This window comes from Phalacrocorax aristotelis, chromosome 5 (assembly GCF_949628215.1).
Source record: "Phalacrocorax aristotelis chromosome 5, bGulAri2.1, whole genome shotgun sequence".
Taxonomy (NCBI): Eukaryota; Metazoa; Chordata; class Aves; order Suliformes; family Phalacrocoracidae; genus Phalacrocorax; species Phalacrocorax aristotelis.
The window spans coordinates 20,020,825-20,034,434 of NC_134280.1; the positions used below are offsets into that span (position 1 = coordinate 20,020,825).

At 35.4% G+C, this 13,610-nt stretch overlaps 1 protein-coding gene across 1 annotated transcript in view; it reads right to left on the reverse strand.

The window, feature by feature from the left end:
- Window positions 1–13,610, reverse strand: part of KCNH7 (potassium voltage-gated channel subfamily H member 7) — a 238,760-nt gene that overhangs the window by 32,829 nt on the left and 192,321 nt on the right. The window contains exons 8-9 of the mRNA XM_075093317.1: window positions 9,010–9,409; window positions 8,088–8,287 (exon numbers count right to left, since the gene is read on the reverse strand). Coding sequence (XP_074949418.1) covers window positions 8,088–8,287; window positions 9,010–9,409 — 600 coding nt within the window. The remainder of the gene's footprint in view (window positions 1–8,087; window positions 8,288–9,009; window positions 9,410–13,610) is intronic.

The window sequence follows — 13,610 nt, forward strand, 5'->3', positions numbered from 1 at the left end:
ATACCAGTGGAGAAAAATTGCAGATGTTAATTTTGAAATTGTTCTCTAGTCATGTGAGTAAAAAAGACCTATTTTGAATTAATTATTTTGCTATACACCTATCTGAATATAATTTAGAAGAGCTCCATTTTTTATAGGATGCAAAATAGGAAATATATTTCCAATTCAGAGGTACTTACAAGAAAAGATATTTGAAATGCTAGGAAGTCAAGAGCACAGCCTTAGGATAAACTGTATTAATTTTTCACATCAGCTTCTGTTTTTCTCATTTATCAAGGGATTGTACTTTACCATTAAGCAAAAACCATGCAGACCGTGTGTGTTGGTTTATATTTCTGAAGATACTTTGGGGATTTCTTTAAAGAAACAATTATTTTGGTAATTAATTTATACTTAATATGAAATTGTTCTAAAATCATTGCATATTAGTTAATAGTTATTTATATGCCAATAACATCTGAAAGATACTAGCCCTCTTTCAAGTATCTGTGATTAAAAAGTCCCTGCCCCATGGAGCTTACACTCTAAAATAGTTGTTATACACCAGACAGGAGAACATTTACTCTTTAATACAATTGTCAAATCTCTAGAAGGACGACAGGTGCCCAAATAACATTGATTTCCAATGTAGTTTTAGAGATTACTCCACTAATGCCAGTTTAGAAATGCAAGAAAGAAGCTGATTTGAAGACAAATTTGTTAAAACATTGCTACACACTGCATTTCTAATGGAAGCTTACCATACCATGCACATTGTATGTAGTGAGGTATTTAATCCAAGTCCAGCAGCTGACACTACACAGAATTTGATGTTTCCAAACTAAGTTCTATGTTTTGCAGTACAGACAACATCTTGCCAACCCAAGCCTCCATGTACATTTTTAATATTCAGATTTTCATTACTTTGAGAAAATATTTCTTATTCATAAATTTTTAGCTTGTGTTAATAAAGAAGTATCTGATTCTCAGAGATATCTGTGTTTGTGTAGAGCAGGAACAATTGTATTGAAAATCATGTTCTTATAATGTGGCAATCAACATCAATACATTATGTGTACACATACTGACAACTCTAAATATTAGAAAATCATCCATTCAGTCTTCAGAATAATGAGATTACCTTAAAAATAATAAAACTCTAAATATTGCATTTCACTTCCTTTGTTGTGAGCTTTTGGAGTCTTTAAGCACATTTAAGTCACACTCCAATGTGAGAACAAAAATTCAAAATACACTTTTGTAAATAACTGAAAGCCAGCATAAGCTTGAAGTTATATAAATGCAGGACTCGATGATGCAAAAATAAAATAATTTTCAAAATAAAATTTTGATAAAGCTAGAATTGCTTTTTAAATAGCATTATTCTCAATGACAAATCCAAATTTAATAAATCATTTGAATACAGGTTTGGGATGCAATTGCTCCATTCTTTCCTGACATATTTCTATTGTTACACTCAATATCTCCTCAACAGTGATTCCACCGGGCCCTGGTGAGAAAAATCCTGGATTCTCATGGTTAGAATCATAGTTAGAATCAGAACTCATGCATAATTCAAGAGACACAGATCTTCTAAAAAAGAAATATAACAAGTTATAAAATCAGCCTCAACCACCCTCCCCTCAATAAAAAAAAAAAAAAAAAAGAAAACCAGTTATGATGCTGTGACCATAGGCTCCAGTTGTCCCTCCTTGATAGTTATCAAATCCAAGTTCAGTCATCTCTTCCTGTCTGGAATAAAACTTATTCCACATCAAATAACATTGGTTTATCTACTTGGCATGCTTAGAGAGGAGGAAAGTGTCATTCAGCAAGAAGGAAAACATTTTGTGTGGAATAAGTGATTGAAGCTGATGAAGGAATAGGTGAGGATAACAGGGACACAATTCACATTGCCTTGAAGAATGTGGTCTTTTATAAGCGGAGAGGGAGTCCAGCTTCATTAACTTCTCTTTTTCAAGATGACAGCAAGGTATCAGTCACACATGTATCAGACACCTTTATGACAACAGAACTGGAGACATGTATGTTCCCTAACCTCAACCAAATAGCAAATGTTTGGGACAATGATAACTTTGTTTTGTTTGGATAAATGATAAGATTCATGACAATTTTAAGATTTTCTCTCCTCAGTTCTGGAACAGGTATTGACCTGTGTCCCAAAGAAAAAAATCTAGAAAGCATCCAAGCTGAAGCAAATCAGGATATTACACTACATAATATGTAATTATACATGTTAATTGTATGTCAATACATTTATTGACAATAATTGTAATTAAACATGGAAATATCATGACATTCCATACCAACAGAACCACAGAATGTTTGACATTGGAAGTGATCTCTGGAGGTCATCTTGTCTGACCTCCCTGCTCAAGCAGTGCTACCTAGAGCTGGTAGTCCAGGATGATGTCCAGATGGCTTTTGAATATCTCCAAGGAAGGAGACTCCACAACACCTATGGGCAACTCGTGCCAGGGCTCAGGCATCCTCATAGTAAAAAAGTGCTTCCTGACATTTAGGTGGAAACTCCTGTTTCAGTTTGTGCCCGCTGCCTCTGGTCCTGTCACTGGGCACCACTGAAAAGAGCCTGGTTCTGTCTTCTTTACACCCTCCCTCCAGGAATTTGTTCACATTAATGAGATCCCCCATGAGCTTTCACTTCTCCAGGCTGAACAATCCCAGCTCTCTCAGCCTTTCCTAGTATGAGAGGTGCTCCAGCCCCTGCAGTCTGGCAGTCAAAGAGATTCCTTTAATTCTGCGTATAACCTTCTGTCATCAAACATTAAATGCCAGGCTGCAGTTGAAGAGAACACAAGAGAGCTCTTTTGTAATCTGGGTCTGTATGGGGTGTGTTGGAATTCATTTTGACTACGGCTTTCTTGTCCCAGAACCAGAGTCAGACTTATTTATCAGACTTATTTATGAGTAGCAAGTGTCCAGCATATAGAGGGGAAGATAAAGGTAGACTTTCTAGTTCATCTGACAATTTAAGCTGGCATAAATTGAAAGAGGAATTCTGGTCCTTCCCCACATTATCTGTTTATTCCTGCCCTGTCTTGATCTCTCCCTGTGAAATGGCTTGAGAAACTGATCCACACAAAAACTTTGAGCAGCTGAAGGTACAAAGAGGCTGCAATAAATATACTTTGTGTCGCAGACTACACATACCTAATCTCTTCTTATAGGAAAATTTTGCTGAGTCAGATTTTTTCTTTGTTTTTGGCAGGATATGAAGGAGGTCCTTATAACAGTTGAGAGAGAAGAGCAGCAGTGTGTGATGATGAGCTAATTAATCTTTCAGTGAGATTTGAAGTCTGAAAATCATCAAAAATTAGGATATTTTGCTTTCAGTCATTGTCATGCCACAGATTTGTGTGACATTTTTATGTTGAAATTACTGGAGCTGCAGTGGATCATTCTTCATCTATAATCTTATTACAGTTTCTGAGTACATCTGAAAGGTGATTGCTGAGATATGTTATGTTGCTGGGTGAGTGAGAAAATAATTTGGGTTTCTTAGACTGTTGACTTCCTCATCAACAGAAAATTTTAATGTCTGTAGAAGTTGGAAGCTGACCAGATCCGTGTCTTTCCAAAAATGTAATAATAGTTGGAAAATTGTTAATTGTTTTTGGTTTTGAGATATTAGACCACAAAATACAATGCACTGAGAAACTGATAAAGAATAACTTTGCAAATAGATTGACATTCTTTAAGTCTTTTTTTTCCTATGAGGTCTTCTTTTCTGTAACCGTTAAATGTAGGGATTCATGTTTTTAAGTGGTCTTGTTGCAGAAAATGAAAGAACAGCATTACAGCTAATCATATCTGAAGTACTTTCTGATAGTCTTACATGTCTTATGATTTCCATTATGACATATAGACAAATAGCAGCACCACTTTCCACCATGATTATATGTTCCTTCTGTTTAACCATTTACTCCTAGTTTTTGTTCCAAACACTTCTAATTTGGATTACCCTTCTGTTGATATAAAGAACTTCTCCTTGCTATTTTTGAAATTTTATTTTACTTTTCTAGTTTTCTTGTTCCAAGAATATTACTGGCAACAGTTGTATTGGTAGAATTGTCTCGGTCATAAGAAGTGATCACAGCGGGAGGAAAAGCAAGAATAATAAATGTAGTGGTGTCATCCAGTGACCAGTGGCCAGTTTCTCACATAAGAAACCTTACCAAAGCAGTGATGAACCTGCCTTTTATTTGATACAGTAGCACTGATGGTTCTGAACTTTTGAGATAGGTGTGTACTTGCATGATCAGTGTGGCCAAGACAACTTGTCACAGGTGTAAAATCAACCATTTACTTGGATGCTTGCAGGAGAAGGTTCCATAAATTTCTATATAAAAATTCTGACGACTTCTCTCCTTTCATGGTACTGGATAAAACCCAAAATAAAAAGGAGGCTGTCTCACATCTAAAATTTTAATTAACATGTACATTTGGCTAAACACTTTCTGAAGCTTGTCCCACTTATTTGCTTCTTTGAACACTTTTTAAAGGTAAAATAAACCAATAAAGGTATTCAGATGCACAGAAGATCCATGGAAAGAAGGAGGGGGAGGGGGGGTTTGGGGGGAGGATTGTAAAAAATACATGCATAACTTAAAAAACTTAAAAAAGGATCTCAAATACTAAATATGTCGTCTTATCATCTTTTCAGGGTAAGCATCACAGGCATGCTATTATCAGTGCTGGACTGATAACGTTGGAATGAAGGGGGAAAAGAAGGCAAAGAGAGTTTAGGAAAAACAGAACAGGATAGTCTGAAAAATAAAAATAATATCTTTGAGTCTTTGGGACTGGTGACATCTTTCATGAAACAATATACATTGTAAATAATGTTTTTGTAATTTCACTTTGCCACTGTATGCCACAGGGATATGGTTTAAATTATGCTTATTTTATAGACTCAAGATTTTTATCCAGATTAAAATAAATCCCAAATCCTGTTTATCCAGTCCATGCATAATCATGTAGAACTGTTTTTATCAAAATACATTACGCAATGAAACATAATCAAAGAGATGTAGAAATGAAGCAGAAGGGCCCAAATGAAAAAATATACAATGTTCTTAGCATATTTCACCAGCAGGTGTTTAAAGCTAATTTTAAGTTTAGCCATTTCAAATGAGCGTAAAGTATTATCGACTGGTTTTCAATATAAAGTGTAGGATTTTGTTTAGGAAATCAAGTTTACTTAGTCTTTGTGTAGTATTATTCCTGAGGTTAAAAGCTGTTTTGTTTTGTTTTTTTTTTCACTTTTCCTGAATTCTTAAGTATATTACTGATGATAATTAAAAGCACCTTTTGAAACATATTCTCTAATTTTGTTTATATATATATATGAAGATGTGTGTGTCTACATTGCATGTACATATATATATATAAAATGTAAATTATTCATGCATTTCATATTTCAAAGGAGAAAGAGGACTGAGTTTTTGAATTTTCTTCACTTTTCAGTCATGAAATGAAAAAGAAAGACATTGGATCAAATTCTGCCTTCAGATACTTGCAAAATACTCCCAGTAAATGTTGACAGGAGTCAAACACATTTGTCTGAGGACAGTATTAGCCCTTTGGTGTGTAAATGCGAATATTTCATGCAAAATTAAGTTAATACCACATGCAAGTCCATCTCATATGCACATGGCTTATAGCCAAGAAAACTTCATTGGTGCTTGTGCTAACATGCATATATGGTTTGAACTAAGAGCGTTCACACAAAGGAAAATGCAGAATGACCAGCGTGGCAACTTTGTCAGAGTGACATTCCTACAGAGCAACTATCTAATGCAAACCAATATGCACATGACCTTTTTTGGGCAGAGAAGCATGATTTGAGTTGTGGGGTAAAACAGTGATTAATAAATGTGGTTGGATTAGCATTTCTTAATGTCTAATTTTTAGTAAACATTTTGCCCCACATCTGATTCTACTTGGATAATTTCCCTTTGCTATCTACCCCTTCGTCATGCAAAAAGTTACAATTAAAATTAGAAAGCATTGAACAAGCTCTAAACCCGACAGATAACATGGATATTCTCCACACTTTATACTGGAATTAAATTTGATATAAATACCTCCTGCTCTTACCAGTGGGTGGTGTTATTCCATGTATTTAGGTATGAAGCAGACAGGAAAGAGATAAATCTTTCATAAGTACAACATAAATCACACAATTCTTATATTATCTTTGCACTAAGTGTAATATAGTCAAACTCATTTCTTAAGAAAATTAAGCGACTGCCATAAAACTTGAGGGATAGAATTGTGAACAGAATAAGAAATAAAATATAATAAAACAAGATACTAAACTTGATTTTTTCACATTTTATTTAAAACAAAGCCTCCAAACTGCCTCACAATCATATTGCAGAATATGGGCTGCTTAATTCATTTAGTTAGCATTCCACATTACTGACAGATCCAAGACTAATTCCAATACACCAATTCCTGCATTATGCAAAGTTTAACCTGCCAACATCCATTTTAAGTTACTATTTCATGTGAAACAGATGTTCTTAGTACATCCATTAGTGGCAATTAATTAGTTAAGGTATACATGTTTTTTTAATATCTTCAGAAATAATTCAGTGAGCTACTTTAGCCTTAGGCTGCACCCACCTGCAGCTTAAGAGCCTGATCCTGCATAGTGCTGAGTACCCCACAATCCCATTGCCATCGGAAGGAATTAGAGCCATTCAGTGCCATGCAGGATGGAGCCACTAATGCTGCATTCCACTGCAGGAATCCCCGGCAGAGGTTTATACAAGAATCTTAGTCCTGCACTGGACATAATATCCCTCTGGAGGGGACACTCATGGAAGGTGGGAGGTGAAGCCCAATATATTTAATTTGCTGTCTTACTTTTAAGATCTGCTTTACTTAATGGTAACCATAAAGTCAAGCTGTCACTGATTCAGCTTTATAAAAGCTTTTAATTGACACCATTGTTTCTACTTACTGCATAAAAGTGTACCACTCTGACAGTCATTCACAAACATATGTATAGATACCACATGGAAGCTGTTTGAAATTATGTCAAAATTTTGGAGATTGATTTCTAGTTAAATTGTTACAAAAATGTATAGATATTCTTGTTCTTCCCAACTTTATGGAGAGCTCTGCAAAGTCTCTAATCTGTAACTCAGAATAGCTCCAGAAATAGCATCCCTCTAGAGACACAGATTCACAGATCCTTAAGATGCACAATGCTCTCAGTGTCTTCAAATATATGTCAACTTTTCAGAAAAAATGTTGCTGTCTCCAGAAAATAAGCCAGAAATATAGATGCTTACTTTTGCTCATTAGCATGTTGTTAGTCCTATTTAGCTGGCCACATAATATATTTTTCTATAAGGAGCATTTACAGTTGCTTTTTTTTATCAAGAACGGAAAATATGAGTGTTGTACCTTGCCACTTCCCAGAAATTACATTCTGTGGATCGCTAAATGACTAGTAGTACTGTGTTGACTTTCAGTGCAGAATTATGTGGTTGTGGATGCAAGCAAACTGCTGTTCAGACTATCATATGGTCAGAATACTTTACTCTGAAAAGAGCAGCTAATCCACCCACACGCTTCTCCCTTCACCCACCCCAATACACCTGTTCTAAATTACATGATAGGTTTTTGAAAAAGAATTGATCTCCACAGGTTTTATGGAAGAGTAACTCTGTAGGTACAAACAAAACTACTTGTTTGATAATGGAAGTGGAAAATCAGGCCAAAGAACAAAAAAAATCTGGAACAGCTATGCCTGAAATAGGAAAGCTATGTTTTTCTTTTTCTTGTCTTAAGCTTGTAATAGTCAACTGCAGTTCTCAAGCTTTCCTATGCACAGTGCGAGTTCAGATTTCTGATATAGCTTGTAATAATCTAGGCAGTTAAATGTTTGGATGCCAAATGTGTAATGGCTTGGTTTTCAATAATTGCTATATATCCACCATCCAGCTTGTACTTTTACAGCTCATAAATAATGAAGACTTACAATGTCCTTCTAAATTCTTGTGCATTTATCTATTCCTCAGCATCCGTGCCTGAAAAACAGAACAACATACCATGTTCATGTCAATGCCATTGGTGTACGTCCATGCATGCTGGAAGTATTCCTCAAGTCGCTGCCGCAGTGGGTTGGGGATTTGATGAAAGCGTATAAACTCCTTTACTCGCAGCATCTGCATGTGATACCGTGCAGTTCCCGAGTAGAGTCTTTGGATTATTGCAGATACATTTCCAAAAATACTAGCGTACATTAATGCTGGATTAAATAGAAACAAAACTTACTTAAGTCATATCATTGGAATTTGCAGATGATGCAACAGTTCGTATAATGTACTTTGTATGTAAAACAGCTCAAATAAGACTAGTAACATTTTCAGATATGTGGAATTGATTTACCTGAAGCTTTTTATTTGATTGTGTCAGTACCAACTCAGTTAGCAGATGAGGCTTAAATATTGAATCATAATCAATTTGGTAATATTTATCTTTGGAGATTTGTAGTCCTGAACTTAGTGTTGTAAGTTAGGTTCATCTAATTTTACAGACTTCAGCAGAATTAAGAGCTAGGAACTAAGGGTAAGTACAAGTTAAGAACAAAGGGCAAAGTTAAGAACGTGTGCATACATTTATAGGTTCAGGTTTTAAATCAACAAATAAAATATGATTATTGAAAAATGATGGGCTATAGTTTCCTAAATCCATGCAAAACTCAGCTTTCTACCCTATACAGGATTTGCTTTCACGCACTGACACACAACACAAAACTTCTGACAGTTTACATAACAGATTTTGAGTAGTCAAGCAACTTAACTGCTTCCTGACACTGCATGAGTCACAATATATTTTCACATATAACTTTGCTTTCCCTGGGAATTTGCCCTTCTGGCTGCATGATTATAATCTTATTAGCTTGGACTGTTAAGTCATTTGCTCAAAGACTGAGAAAAAAAGAAAAAAATATAAGATAAAACTACTTACAGCCAATCAACATGACACAGATGGAAAAGATTTTCTCTGAGTTGGTGTTTGGAGACACATTTCCAAATCCTACACTTGTCAGACTGCTGAAGGTAAAATAAAGTGCTGTAACATATTTGTCCTTGATGGATGGTCCAGAGCTTGCATCACTCTTATTGTAATGCTTTCCTAATTGTTCTCCTAAAGAATCCAACCAGCCAATCTTGTGAGCCAAGTAAGGTCTTTCTACATTTCCAATGGCATACCAAATGCAAGCAAGCCAGTGTGCAATTAATGCAAATATGCACATAAGGAGCATCAGAACTGCAGCACCATATTCTGAATATCTGTCCAATTTCCGTGCTACCCTCACCAAACGCAGCAGTCTCGCTGTCTTCAGAAGACCTATTAATGTTGTTGTCTGTAAAAATAAGATATAAATAGCAGCTAATTTACTCTGTTAGCAAATATACGTTCATGAATAATCAGCATGAATAAACCAGTGCAAAGTCCATTACTTTGGGGAATCAATAAAACCAGTAGATTAACCCATTTTAATGTAATTTTAATTTTCTTCAATCAATCAAATTTATTATAAAAACAGTGAATAAAACAATAAGAAATGCACATTTTAAATTAAGATATATTGAAGTTGTCATTATCTGCTGAATAATCTTTAATTTTGTGTGTTATTCTTTATCTGGACTCTTCATTCCACCCTAATGGACTTAAATGATCCATTAGATTCATGATGTTTTGGCATGCTATGGTCTGTAAGTTATCAGAACTACTCATGATTATATGACTGGCCTTGTAGGTAATAAGTATTTATGATGTTTGAACAAAGCTGTGTGACTATACTCAATTTTAACTTAGAGACTCCTTGCAGTGCTCTGGCACAACGTTGTAGAAGACAGAAGGAATAGGGCAGAAATTCCCCAAAAAGTAATGATCTTATTCTGCAAATATTCTTCCTGTTTGTAATGGTCAGAACATGCTATACAGGTAAAAGAAGATGAACCACCGGGAACAGAAAATCATGGAGACTGTTACTGTTATTGCCAGACTCCAGATTAATCTTCTTTTTTGTATATTTCATCCTGAAGCTTGCAGGTATAGTGGTAGAAGCCACTAATAAAAGTACTACACCATTAAAAAAAAACAACAAAAGGGGTCAGTTATAAGCCAGTAATATATTCCAAGTTTTTAGTGCAGACCTGCGCTACGATTCATTGCAGCCTCTTTGAGGCTCTGATCTTTTTAAAGGCATCTAAAGCTTATTAATATAATTTTTCAATTTTCAATCTGTAAATTGTTTTCATACTTGTTAATTTCCTGTAAAAGGGATTGACAGCATTGTAAATAGTAACTACTTGATTTTGAAAAGAACTCAGCTACCTTTTCCCCTCTGTTAAGTCTGAAGATATATTAAAGTATTCAGTAATACTTTCTCATCTCTCACCTCAATCTCAGTCTCAATTACATATAAATGTCAAGACTGAATATGTTTTTAACACATTTTTTCTTCCTTTTTTTAACATGCATGTATATTATATCACACTTAACTGGAAAAGTTTTCTGAGGCTTACAAACCCCTCTGATGATGCTATGTGTCACTTTAAAGCTTTCTTTCAACAGGTACTAGGTTAGTTTTAATGTTTTGTTAAATCCTTGCATTTACCATGTTTCTGAGTAAAATCCCAAAGCCCTTGGGGAAAAAAAAAAAGAGGCTTTCTTGGCTGCATTGGTCAGTGGGCAGCTCAATAGAATCTTCATATTTTCCGAGTAAATAAGCAAAAGGATAATGTAGGGTAACACTAGCTAACACTCCTTGGTTCAACTTAACATCACGGAGAATAATTTCTCATTGCCGTTTCATTGATCGTGACCTCAACAGTCTGAAAGACCATATCCTTCAAAAAGCTATGCCTAGGTTGAGCTTCAGCATGTGAATACTGCCATTAGGTACAATTTTTTGTAAGGTAGATCAGGCTTAAATATTTATGATCCCTTAAGGAAAAGAGCAATCTTAAGAAAAGCTATCATTTTTTCTTAGTGGGGTGTTAGAACAATTCTATTTCAGATGTAGTCATATCTCTACACCATGCAAGAGGCAACAGATTCTTACAGTGCCCCTTAAACAGATCAGAAGGTGGAATGTGGATCCAAAATATGTCAACAATGTTCCACTCCATTCTTAAGATAAGACTCGCTAATATTATGCATCCTCATTATCAATCCCATGCTTAGATACTGCATCAGTGTGAGCTCTGGAGTATGCTGGAGGTGCTGGAGGTGTATAATACAACTCACCCTGATTTCAGGGTGAAATCAGCATGAGCAAGATTAGGTATGCTTTAAACCATCAAGAAACTCATCCTGAGTTTGAATTTTCTTTAACACAGTGGAGAGGCTTTGACATTAAAATACAAATACAGCTGGCAATAGAGGTGGAAAGCGTGATCCATAGATTTTGGTGTGCTTTCACATGCTGTCCACTTCTCAGTGTAGATGTAGCCTTCACACAGTAACAGTCCACCTCCCATGTGTCGTTTGGCCAGGGACAGAAGTACTTGGTGTCAGAACTACACCTCGTGCAATGTAATTTCCTTGGTGTGCTGGAATACTTTGCTCAGCATGGCACCCAAGGAGGCAGAGGTCCTACTCTGTTAGGTACCCACCCCATCTTACCCCATCCACCTTACCCCATCCAGTGCCAATATTTAACATCTGCAAACAGCAATATGGCAGATGCTGATCTTTCCTCTGAATTGCTTGCTGCTCTGTTTTCATCATACCTAGCTTTATCAGCTGGACAACAAGTTCAAGAGTTGCCGGCTATCCATATCAGGATTTTTTTTTCAGTAGCAGCATTTACTGTGAGCCAGAAGCACGTAGGAATCTCATAGCTACAGAAACTATGAATACAGATTGGTAAAAGAAGGGTACAGGATCATTTTCCCCCACCACAGCATATTCAATGCAAATGTCATTCCCTTTATGTAAGCATTAAATGGTTTGCCTAAACTGAAATTCATTAGGACTATAGCACATATTTAAATACTTTCAGAACCTAACCACCTACAAGACATTGAAGAAGTCTTTTTTAATTGGTAAGATTTATTAAAAAGATAAAGGTCTTAAGGTAATACACATTTAAAATAGATTCTGCCAAAACAGACTTTCTATTTCCTCAAATTTACTTTTTCATTACAAATAAACAAAATTATAGAGAAAAGTAAAAAAGATCAGCTTAGATTTCTCCACTGCACTTTTTATATATTCCAATCTGCCAATCTAACATTTTGTTAACCAGTATAGCCAAAGTAATTTTGATATTTTTGCCTTGCTTGGTTATTGTGCTATTTGGCCTTTTAAAATGCCTTTTGATTTTTTCTAGCTGTAGTACAGGAGGGAGATGTGGATCAAAAGTGTATTGGATTTTTTCTGTTTTGACTTTAGTAACAGTGCAAAAAATAAATAATACAGCATGCCTACAATGGTTCTGTCATGCCTACATGGTTCTCTTCATGAACTAAGTAACAACATATAAGACAACTTCAGTTGTTTTGGAATAATTATTCAGCTCTAATAATGAGAAACTTGAGAAATGTTAAAGTTTGTCGATTGTTTTCTCTCTGGGGGAAAAAAATGACCTTTGATACCCAGGAGTTCATGGTTACTACATTTTCTAAGTACAGGTCACTGAATTAATTTTACAAAATCCTTATATATTACAAAGGGGTATCCTAAACTCTGATTACTCTTCTTTTTTTAACAGTGTGATTAGTTTACACCCTCAATTTCTCAAGCCCTGATGCTGAAATGACCACAGAAGGGAGCTACTTTGATAGATAGCAATTGATTACAGCACAATTTGAAAGAGGAGAGCATCAGTCCATCTGATTGCAGAGGGTATCATTTAGAAGTTATTATTGTATGAGACTGGAAGAAGGAGCTGGTATCACCTAATTAATTATCTGCATAAATGGTATTCTGCCTGTGCAAAAAGCCATTTACAATTCATTACTTTCTCACTGATGGACAAATCCTTAGGTTTCCTCTAGATTTTTGTGGGTTTTTTTTTCATAGCATCCATTATCATTAATGTATATATCTATAACATCATCTCTTATTTGTCTCTTTTTTAAACCAAATAACCCACAGAAGTGTATGAGTAGCTCCAATTGTCTCTTCCAATGTGCATTAATGTGCACTTGCTTACACAGTATTTCATCTGCTAGTGTCCTTTCCACCTTCCTGGTACTGCAAGGTCCTCAGTTCCTCGATAATTTCCTGTCACCTACATTCTATGTTAAAACCGTCATTAACCTTCTACCTTTTTTGCAGCCTCTAAATAAATCTATCAAATATGAGTACTATAGCATCAAGCATAGTTAACTCTTTTCTCTCTCTTGGAAAAATCTCTAATATATGCCAGAATTTTGCCTTTCAGTCTATGCTCCATTACCTTAATAGCCTTTTCTGAGCACTGCGTCATTGTTGACGATCTTTATGCTGTATGCATCATGATACTGAAAATGTTGGTACAAATAGCAATTAAACAAACACATTTCAGCTAACCAAAACTTCTTATTTATAGCAGGGTACTAGTTCTTCAA